Here is an 11495-nt window from a genome sequence, read left to right on the forward strand (position 1 = left end):
GGTTTGCTACTGGCATCTAGTGGGCAGAGGCCAGGGCTGCCACTCCAACACCCCACAGGGCACAAAACGGCCCCACCGCAGACAATGCTGTGGTCCTGGAATGTTCAGGAACACCCAGTCTGAGAAACTGCCTTAAACCATGAAGACGGTAGAGGGGGGGTAACCTCCCTGAAGAAACACCAAGAGGAGGAGGAAGATGAGGAGGCTCTGAAGAGGAAGCCATGCCCCGCTTGCAGGGCACCAGAGGCTCAGGGCCAGGGCTTTCCTTCTGCCACATCGGTGGGCCCTACTGCCCACGCGTGACAACCTGCCCGCTCGCCTCTGCTCTCCAGGCCTGTGCCCTCTGGAAGAGTGGGCTGGAGGAGGACAGGCAGTGCCACCGGCAGCAGGAAGCGCCAAGGGAGGCTTGCCAGGGAAACTGAGGGGGAGACGAGGCTGCACGCCGCCTGCACTCCAGGTCGGGCCTTGCGGCGGCGCCCATACCTGCATCCACATCGTTGGGCCAACCGCTGGACTGGCTGCTGCCAGCTGCCGGGGAGCGGCCTGTGCCAGGATAGAAGACGTCATCGACAGGGCTCTCCATCTCACTGTCATCGATGGACTTGGGGCGCTTGGTGGTGCTGGGGAAGGAGGAGAGGGGTCAGGTGGGCCTCAGGTGAGTGGCTGGACGGGGACCCAGACCCGGGAAGCCTGCACTGATGGCCCTCCGTGTGGCGAGCGGGCTCTCGCCGTCAGCAGCATCTCAGGGCACTCGCTGTGTGCCCTCTGCCCAGGTCAGACTGAGAGCCCCTTCTCAGCCCACAAGACCATCCACTGTCATCTACCCAGCTACTCAAGCCCAAGAAGCAGGCCAAGCCCTCAGCTGCCTCCTCAGCCACCTTCTACTTCCCATCAGCTGCCACGGCCAGAGGTGAGTGAGGCGCTGGCCAGCGGCAAAACACCAGGGGGTGACGCAAAACTCAGTCATTGTGATACTATGTTATTTTATATTAAAATTCAATTAACTATGGAAATATCACAACATTTTAATGTAATATTCTAACATATCAAAACGAATACTTGAACCTCACAATGAACCAAAATGCTCATTTTTTTTTTTTTTAAAGGACAGGATCGCACCCTGTCCTGCATGACTGGCCCTGACCAGGGTCCACTGTGCCTACCCAAATGGCTCTCAACTCCACTCCTTCCTCTTAGGCCGATCCCCCACCTGGCTCAGGCCCTCCTACCCTCCAGCCTGATGGGAGAGCCTCGAACTGACTGTCCTGCCCACGAACACTGCTTCTAGAAGTCTTTCTAGAACACATGTCCCCAGCATCTGTTCCTTGACCCCTCTGGCCTGTGAAGCCCACTGTGGGATAGTCCTGCCGGCCTGCCCAGCCTCAGTTGGGATGGAGGCTGCTCTCTCTGCCTGGAGCACCCACCCCAGGCCTGTACCAGCCCCGCTTTGTCTGGGTTCAAAGGTCACACCCCCAGGAGAGAGGCCTTCCCCAGTCCCCACAGGGAGCACCTTCCTGGCAGAGCCATGGCCTGGCTTGAGCTTGTGTCCCTGAGGCCAGCGCAAAGCTCAGGGGGTGGGCAACAGAGCAGGCCCTGGCTCTGCAGCCAGCGCCCTCCACAGAGGGTGGTGTGCTGAAGTATGCTGCCCAGAGCACCTGAGGCGTCTCGGGGGCTGAGGGAGGCCGGGGCGTGGGACTCACCTGGTGGAGGGAGGGGAGGTGATGGACCGCCGCCCCAGGGTCACCTGGTTGATATTGTAGTAGCTGGGACTCTCCAGGTCTGCCAGCGAGAAGTTGGGCCCTGATGCTGTTGCAACAGGAGCTGGGAAGAAGGGAGAGTGGGATGAGGTCTGGAAAGCATGGGTGCCTGTTTCGTTGCTGGGAGCAGCTCCTTGGAAGCCCTGGGGTGAGTTCACTGTGAAGGCTGCTGAGGAAACCTCCTCCTGGCTGAAGCTTGTTGGGAAGATTCCTTGGTTATGATTTTTTTTTTTCCTCCATAGCAGTGGAGGTCAGAGGTGGGGCTCTCCAATGCCTCCATCCCACCCAGCCCGGTGCCAATGAGGCCAAGCATGTCCCAGGAAGTCTGCCTCCCCCCCACACCTGAGACCCCATCAGTGGGGGGCTCCATGGGGTCCAAGTCCCACCTCCTCACCCTCATCCCTGCGGACCCAACCCTGGCCCAGAAGAAGGAAGGACTCACTCTGTGATACTCTCACCAGCTCCGTCACATTCCAGACCCCGGAAGTCACAAAACAGTCCTGGAAACTTAAGTGCCCTGAGGAGGGAAAAGGGCAGGTGAGCAAGTCGAGGCACAGCCAGGAGGGGCTGTCTGCCTGTCTCTCCCGATCCCTCCCCACCCTCAGCTTGTTCCATCCCATGACCCATGTCCCAGCTCCAGGCTGGCCCTCAGAGGCCCTTAGATCTCCATGGATGTGGGGTATGCCCCCATGAGTGCCCTCCCCCATGGAACAGCAGCTTCTGTTCAGTCAAGGGACAGCTGAGTGAAGCGGTTGGCAGGGGCAGGCCCACCCTGGCCCGGGAGGGCAGAGAAGGGCACAGGTTGGAGGCTGTGGTGGACACAGCAGGCCAGGGAGGCTGGGTGCAGGCAGGAGGGCAGGGGGCACTGACCGTTGGGCAGTGGTTTGATGTCCGCATCTCCTTGCTGGTTTGAACTATCTGATTGTCCGGATTCTGCGGGAGACAGAAAGGGTGGGGATGGGTCAAGAAAGTGCCCCACGCTCACCAGGCAAGCAGCTGCCCCTCTAGCCCTATGGACACCTTCTCTCCCACTCCCTTCCTGAGCAGCCCAGGGAGGCCAGGAGAGAAAGAATGGCTGCTGCTGTGGTGAGGCCCTGCAGACTGCAGGGTGCTGGGCAGCATCTCTGGCCTTCTCCCACTAGATGCCAGCAGCACCCCAGTTGTGACAACCAAAAACCAGTCTCCAAACACCGCCTGAAGTGCCCTGGGGGTGAGCAGCCCATGAGTAAACAGCCCTGGCCAATAGTCAGGGCAAGGAGGCGCCCGGGAGAGAAGCCCCCAACTGTCCCTTTGCACAGCTGGTTTGGACCCAAGGGGTCCCCCGTTCTCTACCCCACTCAAGCTCCAGAGGGAGCAGCCCTTTCCCTCCCTTCATTAATTAGAGCCAATGCTGCCTGCCTGTGCCACCCCCACCTCACCTTTATGCATACAGGCAGTGCCTGGCAACACGGAGGGGGGAGATCTGCCTTGATGCTGTCGCCCGCTCTGTGCCAGCCTGTCTGGGCTGTCTCATGCCCCAGTGCCACAGCTGCTCGGAGGGAGCCCTGAGACAAGGGCCCATTGTGCGGTGGGAGCTCACAGAGGACTGGGGGCAGGGTGGAGTGTGTGTGTGAATATTTTGCTGAGCTTGGGAAAGCCCCCCGCCCCTGCCCCCCAGGTCCTCGAAGCTTTGTGTGCCAGGGGCACAACGGGGACCTCCAGAATGCTTGCCTGGGCACGACAGCTGGCGAGAGGGTGGCGGAGGGGGGCCAGGGCAGGTTGTGGGGCAGGAGAAAGGCAGGCATTCAGTAAAGGATCAGCTGCTCACGGGGGGACCACATGGGGTGGCTTCGGAAAACTGGGCCGTGCCATTGGCCAGGGCTCCGCTCCACTCTTTGGAGCGACCCTGCCTCCCGGGTCTCACCCACCACCCCACAACCGGCCCAGTCGCCACGGAGGCCATCCTCTACCAAACTTGCTGTCAGACCGCTCACATTGGGGAGTGAATAGCAAGGAGGTTCCTGAAGAGTGATGTGGGCCCAAGAAACAGAAGTGGGGGGATCCTGCAGCCACTTGGGAAAGAAGGAAGAGCTCCAGTTGTTGGGGCCTTCTCAGAGCTAAGGCCCAATGATGGCTCAGCCAAGTTCCTGGCCTCTTGCATCCATGTGGCCAGTGGGAAAAAGACAGGCTGCCCCCAGGATGGTTTCAGGCCCCATCTCCCCCATCCTTTATCTTGTTTCACTTTTTTTTTTAACGTATTTATTTGGCTGTGTTGGGTCTTGGTTGTGGCACGCAGAACCTTTGTTGCAGCATATGAAGTTAGTTTCCTGGCATCATAGTTCCCCTGGGATCTTAGTTCCCCATCTGGGGATCCAACCTGCATCCCCTGCATTGGAAGGCAGACTCAACCACTGGACCATCAGGGGAGTACCTTTTTAGCCAGCCTCTACTTTTTAAAAATTCCAAATGATAATAATAATGAATCCTGTCACAAATCAAGAAAATGGAGGTTGATAAGCTAACAGGACCCCTCACCCCCTTGTGTTTGGGGCGTGTCCTTCCACACCTCCCTTTGCACCCACCCTAGCAGTGTTTTTAGGGATGGCAAATTCCATCTCAGGCCACTTCTTTGTCGTGGTGGCACTCTGCTTTGGAGAGAGCCCGTGGGACTTCCTCCCACACCCTGGGGAAGGGCAGCCTCTCTCTGCATGTGAATTTTCTTGTTGCTCTCTCCTCAGCTCATTCCCAGCTCTCTGGGTCTGATTCAAGCCCTAGCTGGTCCAGGAGGGAGCAGGCAAGGGGTTGAGGCAGTAGGTGGCCCACCTTAGGGCCTCTGTGGACCAGTGCCCCGAGCCTAATGTCTCTCAGGGCTGTCCTTTCCCAGATTCACAGCCAGAAAGAGCACAGCTGCAGGACCGGCGTGTGGAGCCCAGCGAGGGGCACACGGTCAAGGCTTTGCTGCAAAGGCTTTGTCCTACTTGTCCCAGGACCAACTCAGTCCCCACAGAGCCCTCCAGGCCAGGGACAGTGGAGTAGTGGGGGGTGGTAGGAGGCCATCCTATTAAGAGTGGTCTCAGCCCTTCAAACGTGGCCAGGTGGAGACGGAAAGCCACGCGCATGCGCACACCCGGCCCGGGGACAGAAAGACGAGAGAACCTGACAAAGAGATGGAGGTGGGCCAGCGATAGAGGCAGAGACAAATGGGGCTCCAGGAGAGCGCGACAGACAGGAAATCCTTCTGAACCAGGACGCTGCCCTGAAACGTTACTGCTGTTATTACCATTAGCGCCATGTAAGGGAGCAGGCAGGAGCGGGGACCGGCGCGCGAGGCCCGCTGCCACGCGCCTGCAGGCGGTGCTCCGGGCGCTGCTGGCAGCCATCTTAGCCCTTGGCAGCCATCTTACGGCTGGCGGCCCCGCCGGCGCCCCGCACTGCCCCTGCCGCCCGCCCCCGGCGAGCGCGGCCCGGCTCCGGGACAAAAGGCAGAGACGCTGGAAGCCTGGGCCCGGGCTCGAGGGCAGGGGCGCCGGCCCGGCCAGCGGGGCAGCTGGGGCTGGGGCTCCACTGTCTTGCCCAGGCGGCGCCCCTGCTCCCTCCTGGCCCCTGCAGGGCAAAAAGGGCAGAGAGGCACGAGCCTGCTGCCCGCTGTGAGCCGCGCAGTGTGGCTGAGCGCCCCTCCTCAGGCCAGACCCAGACCCAGAGCCTCAGTTAGTTTACGGCCTAGACCCCTGCCCCGATGAGGTGACGCGGGCCTCAGAAGACAGTAAGGGGAGAGATGGGGCAGGCCCTTGATCACTCAGTCAGCTTGGAGGTGGGCACACGGCGGGAGGGGGCCACTGGGCTGCTGGTGGACAGGCTCCTGGGGAGGGCGAGGAGATGCCCCCCAACCCAGAGGCAAGAGCCCGCCAGGCCAGCTTCCTGAAGCCATGGGCATTCTGGGGAGCTGTGGCCTGGGGCTGGGGCCTGCTCTGGACAGCCCCTAGGGGCCAGGAGCTCAACCCCAGGCTGGCACCCCAAGGAGCATGACACCCCGGTGCCTGACCCCCTTCCCTGTCGAGGCTCCCTGGGGAAGGGAGGGAGTAACCCCAGGCCTTGGGACAGAGAAGGCAGGCCCCTTTATGACACCCCTCCCCAGGCCCCGCCTCATGGTTGCTTGGCTTTTATCTCACAGAATGGGGCTTATCAGAGCCACCAGCTGAACAAACACACAAATCCACGGTTAGTGAGAGAAAACCCTCTGCCTGAACTCTTTATCTCCTGTTCGCAGGCCCCGAGCACTGCCCCCTGCCAACAGCACAGGAGAAGCCCTGACTGCTGCGCCATGAGGGCGCCTCCCCTGGCCACCCCCCTTCTCCCCTCGCCCCAACCCAGCGCGTGGTGGCTGTCCCCTGGCAGTCCCTACCAGGCGGGCGTGCATGAGTGAGCTCCTGCCACACGGGAGCCCCCCTCCAGTGTCTGCTTTCTCACTGGGGACAATGGGCCAGCTGGTGGCCTGTGGGCCGGTGGACGGGCAGAGAAAATGTTGGCTGACACCAGGCGGGCAGGTGCCCGGCTCCATCCTTTATCCTCTCCTGCCCAGCCCACGCCCCCGAGGCTGTCACTCGGCTTCCCCAGCCTTCCAGGGCCACGTCCCCTGGCAACATTTCCGACCTTGGCTTTCTCTCCAGCCTGGTAAACCGAAGCAGTAGGGACCCTAACCACCCACTCCCAGCTCGGGGCCCCCCTGACTGAACCCCAGCCCCCAGGCCTACAACTCTCTTCAGGGACAAAGGCTGCCTTGACTTTCTGGAGAGACTGTAGAGAGGACGGGGGGGCCAGAGGCGCCGCGAGCTCCGTTCAGTCCTGAGGTGGCATGTCCCTTCATCTTGGTGCCCAGGGCCAGACAGTGCCTCCTGGGCCCTAAGCTTCCCACTTAGCCCTCACATGCAGCTGCCTCAAAACCAAGTCCAGCCGCTGTGTCTGAGGGTGGCTGCCTGGGCGTGCAGGCGCCAGGCCTCTGCCTGGTCCAGGCTTAGGGGATGAAGAGAATCTTGGAGGCTGCCGCTTGTCCTTGAAGCCACCAGGGTGGCGAGGGCTGTGTTCAGGCTGGCTCACGTCACGTGTGTGTGAGCGCAGGGTCTGCTGCGTGGCTTCCTCTCAGGACCGGGGTACTCGTGCAGTCCACACCCTGGGGCAGAAGGCAGGACTGCGTGGGGGTGAGTGACGAATCTGGGCTGTTCCTAGGTGTGGGACCAAGTGGGCTCCGCAGAGCAAGACTCTGAAATGGGATTGGCACTCAGGTCCCAGGCTGCTCTCCCTTCATCCCCTCACGGCTTCGGTCACCCCACCCCCGGGTCGGCGCTTGTAGACTGGAGGCCGCGTGCAGCACCCCGCCCTAGGCCAGGCTCAGCCAGAGGTTGGCAGCATGGGACCTTCTCTTCCTCAGGGTTCTTCTGTGTCTCCTGGAACAGCCCTACCACCTGAAATACCGTTCTTCTCGCCCCCATCATTCTCTACCTCTGCTCAGTTATTAAAGCCCCCGACTTCCTCTCTTCAGCTCCTCGCCTTTCCCTCTGGAATCCTATTTCTGGTCTCATTTTGCTCTGTCTTGGCTCCATGCCCCTCTCTCTGTCCTTCCTTCTCCCTCGCTTTCCCTCTCTTTGGGCCCCTTTCCTCTCCCAGTCCTGCCTGTTTGCACAAGTGTGTGCGTGTGCACACGTGTGTGCTTCGGAGAGGCCTCTGCCTCTTCATCAGAGCTGTAAGAGGGGAAGCTCCAGCAGCCAGAAGGAGCCCAGAATCACACATAAACTCCAACTGACAGCATGTTTTTAATATATATACTCCCAGCCATAGACAGGGAGATATTTATGGCTCCCGCTAGGTGAGGGAGGGATTCCTGCTCACGGCAGCACACGCTCCGCCTCGGCGCCCGCCCCAAAGAACTTCTCTCCGAGAAACAGGCCACATGCAATTCACCGGTTGGCTGCCCCCACGCACATCACAGACTGAGTGCATTTTTTTGGGGGGCTGAGAGGGGTGCGCAGGCACAACCGCACCGACACATGCGTACCCAGGCACGTGTATGTACTAGGGCGCACATTTGCTTTACATCCAGACACACACACACACACACACACACACAGATGCCACCAACCATCGGATGCTGTCCAGCAGGGATGGGGTGAGTTGGTGTGCCGAGAGCGGTGGTCAGCACACTTACTGCTAAGAGGAACCTCCTTTGGCCCTATCCAGACCATTGGCCTTTGAGGGTTGGTGGGGAGGCCAGCCCTCTAGGTATGCCTGCCCTTCCCCTCCCCCAGCTCTCCCCAGGCCTGAGGTTGGAGAAGCAGGCAAGGGTGTGCTCTGTTCTGGGGGTGCCATACTCTGAAGGACCAGTTCTGGAGCTGATCCCTGGCCCTGCCCAGTGTGGCACACCTCCTCCCCCTGCCCACCTGCACACACACACGCACACACACCCTCTCTTTGCAACTGAGGAGCATCCAGGGCAGGAGAAACCCAATCTCAAGGGGAGCTGAGGCCTGGCCTGCAGCAATCAGAGCTGGAGAATGTAACTATTGTGTCTCCTGAAACCCAAGTCTGAGAATCTGAGACACCCTGAGGAGGGGAGCAGTAGATGGATGGGGGGCTAGGGGAACAGGTCACAGAGGGGTTCTCCCTGTCTCTGCAAACAGAAGACTTGAGACCGAGGAAGTCCTTGGGAATGCAGGGCAGCCAGAGGACAGAGGAGGCTGGGCTCGACCAGGCTGGGCCCCGGGGGCTTTTCGATCTTCCCCCCCATTTCCCTCAACCACCTCCATGAGCCAGCGTGTATGCTCAGAGGACCTGGGGCCGTCCTGGGGTTTTTCCCTCCCCTGTCATCCTAGATCCCACAAGGCTGGAGAAAGAAGCCTGACCAGGAAGCACAGCTCTGAAGCTGTGGGTGGGGGTGTGGGCAGGGGCAAGGCAGGGAGACTGTCCCTACCCCCTGCCCCATCACCCTCCTCTCTTCTCTCACTTCCCCTCCCCTCATGGAGCCAAAGGGGCTCAAGCTTTTGACTAGGGTCACCTGTTGTGGGGAGGAAGAGACAGTGACAGGAAAGAGAAAGAGACCAAGTTACAGCCTCAACACACACGTGGTCTAGATCCGCCCCAGCTGCCCCTGGGGCCTAGATTCAAGGAAGGCCGTTGGGGGTGGGAGTGGGGACAGCAGGTCAGGCCACAGGGATCCGGCAGGCCGGGACCAGTAGACTCAAGACGGGACACTCTGCTCTCATCTCTGACCTAGTGGCACTGCTTTTCCCCCTCAACCCACCCTGCCTCCACAGCTGCTATGGGGGTCCCCTAGGGAGCAAGGGCCGAGTCTGGCTACAGCAGGGCTATGGCCTGGCAGGGGAGCTGGCGGAAGGGAGGAGAAGGCAAGTCCAGGGGCTTATGCAGTGCCCAGAGAAGTAGCAGAGTGGATCTGAAGGCTGGGTTCAGGCAGGTGGCTCCAAGCCCCGAGGCTGCTCCCTGGTGTGAGCTGCGCAGCGTTCCCTGCCCTGCACCTGCCAGGGGAAACCGTCAGCACTGCGCCAGCCCAGGGAGAGCTAGAGATGGGGCCTGGGCACTGGAGCATGGGGGCCTGGGGGCCCAGCTGCTCCTCCCCCAGGCATGACAGAGAATGTGCAGCGAAGGAGAGAGGAGGGACAGCCCGGTGCAGAGCGAAGCACCCAGCGGCTGATGGAGGGAAAGAGTCCAGGACCATCAACCTGTCAGCTGCCTCTCCAAGTCTGGCCCAGTAGCTAACAAATGAGACGCCCCCACTCACAGCAGCACTGGGGGCGGGAGGGTTGCATGTGGGCCTGCAGGCTCCTCCTGGGTCTGCCCTTTGCAGGAGACCCAACACTGGTCCCAGCAACCCAGATGTCAGGGCTCCGTGGCTGTCTGCAGGGTGGACGTGCACGCCCAGGGCTGAGCAGGAACACCACCCTGGATGTTCCAGAGATGTCCAGGGGCTAGGAAGTCCCATCTGAGCAGAATTCACACAGAGAGGGAATGAAAATGAGACAGCCCCTCCCGTAAAGGGAGGGACCTGGGGTGAGACAAAGGCAGGCAGGGTCCCAGGCCTGCCTCTGCCTCCACCCTGAGCCCTCCACCTCAAGCCACCCTGAGGGCACCTCCTCCCATCCAGGGAGGTATCCTTCTGCAGGACAGAGGGGAAAGGGGGGCACACCAAGGGCAAGGGGAAATGGAGGGAGGAGGGGGCCAGCCCACCAAGTGGAGCAGGGCTCCCTCAAGTTCACATCCATGCTCTGGAACCTATGGGCCCAGTGGTCCTGGCCAAGTTCTGAACTGTCTCCTCATTTGTAAAATGGAGATGCCGCCTGCCCCCTGGGCTTCCTGCCTGAGGAATAAGCGAGAAAATGAGTACAAGGTGCTCGGTCCAGGGTCCAGCTCACAGTAGGGGTTCCCTGAATGTCAGCTGTCCTTCCAGTGTGATCGCAGATTCCCTTTGCCTCCCTCAGCTAAAACCCTACTCTGGGCTCAGCTCAAATGCCAACTCGGTGGGGACACTGTGGCTAACCCACAGCTCCCCTCCCGCTGGAGTTCACACTCTTTATGATACATCGAGTGCACTCGAGATGATGGTTCTTGATATCTCACCCCAGAGACCACTGCCAGTGGGCAGAGGGGCTCCCTCAAGACTCGACCCATTACCCTCTGCAAAGAGGGGCAGGGAGCCTTCTTGGGAAATAAAGGGCAGAGCAGAATGCCTTCTACACATACATCTCTCCCCAAATACAATGGCTGCAGTCCCAGGACACTCATCACATTGGAAACAGTCAGGGACGGCAAGGCTAACAGGGAAGCAGAGAGAGACTTGTGCCCCAGGATGCTGAGCGCAAAGCCCTGCCCACCCTAGCTCGGCGCTGGGCATACGGGGAGCTGAGGACACCAGGGCACAGGCATGGCCACACAAGCGGCCGGGTGCCTCTCCTGGCAGCACAGGCTGGTGCCACGACTCAGCCGGTAGCAGGAGCCAACATTTCTGAGAGGGCCTGGGGCCAGGCGTCATGTGATGCTGGGGGCCCAGAAAAGTGGCCCCCTGGCCCTGAAGCTTCTCCTCCCTCTCCAACCTGATGGATAGAAACTGATAGTGGAGAATGCCCTCCACATCAAGAGAAGGCAGGGCCGCGGCAGAGGGGCCATGTCCAGGTCAGGGGCGCGCAGAGCGGCTCCCCTGCCCCGGCCACTCCATTTCCAGTGCTGCCCTTTCTGGCCCTTCGAGCTGCCCCAGCCCAGCCAGACAGCCACCCCCACCCCCAGCTGCTCTTAGGGCTATTAATAGTGTCCCTACCTCCCAGGGCCAGGCATCACCTTCTCCCCCAACCCCCCAATACACTTGCCCTTGGTCTAATTATTTGTAAAGGGACAGAGTCCTCTGGCTGCTAATGCCAACTGGGGATGAGAAAGGGGAGGCAAAGGCTCCGGAGGTCACCTGAGGGACATTTCTGAGACAAGCAGGAATGTAAGGGAAGGAGGCAGTGGAGCCAAGAGCAAGAAACAGACAAAAAGACAAAATTAAAACTAACAGACAGAGAGGGAGGGACCAAGACAGAAAATCAGTCAAAGCCAAGTAGTTCGAAGAAAGAAGTCTGCTATAGAAAGAATCAGAGGGGATTCTCTGGCAATCCAGTGGTTAAGACTCTGCGCTTCCACTTCAAAGGGCACAGGTTCAATCCCTGGTTGGGGAACTAAGATTCTGCATGAAATTTGCTCCCCCCAGAAAAAATCAGAGAA

General features: G+C 60.2%; 1 protein-coding gene across 4 annotated transcripts in view; it reads right to left on the reverse strand.

Moving 5' to 3' along the window:
- The window catches only part of NFIX (nuclear factor I X), a 94054-nt gene that overhangs the window by 16665 nt on the left and 65894 nt on the right, over positions 1-11495 (reverse strand). For all 4 annotated transcript variants that reach the window (XM_052642777.1, XM_052642775.1, XM_052642776.1 and 1 more), the window contains exons 3-6: positions 2628-2690; positions 2200-2274; positions 1701-1821; positions 484-620 (exon numbers count right to left, since the gene is read on the reverse strand). In XM_052642777.1, coding sequence (XP_052498737.1) covers positions 484-620; positions 1701-1821; positions 2200-2274; positions 2628-2690 — 396 coding nt within the window. The remainder of the gene's footprint in view (positions 1-483; positions 621-1700; positions 1822-2199; positions 2275-2627; positions 2691-11495) is intronic.

The sequence above is a fragment of the Budorcas taxicolor genome, chromosome 7, assembly GCF_023091745.1.
Source record: "Budorcas taxicolor isolate Tak-1 chromosome 7, Takin1.1, whole genome shotgun sequence".
Lineage (NCBI taxonomy): Eukaryota > Metazoa > Chordata > Mammalia > Artiodactyla > Bovidae > Budorcas > Budorcas taxicolor.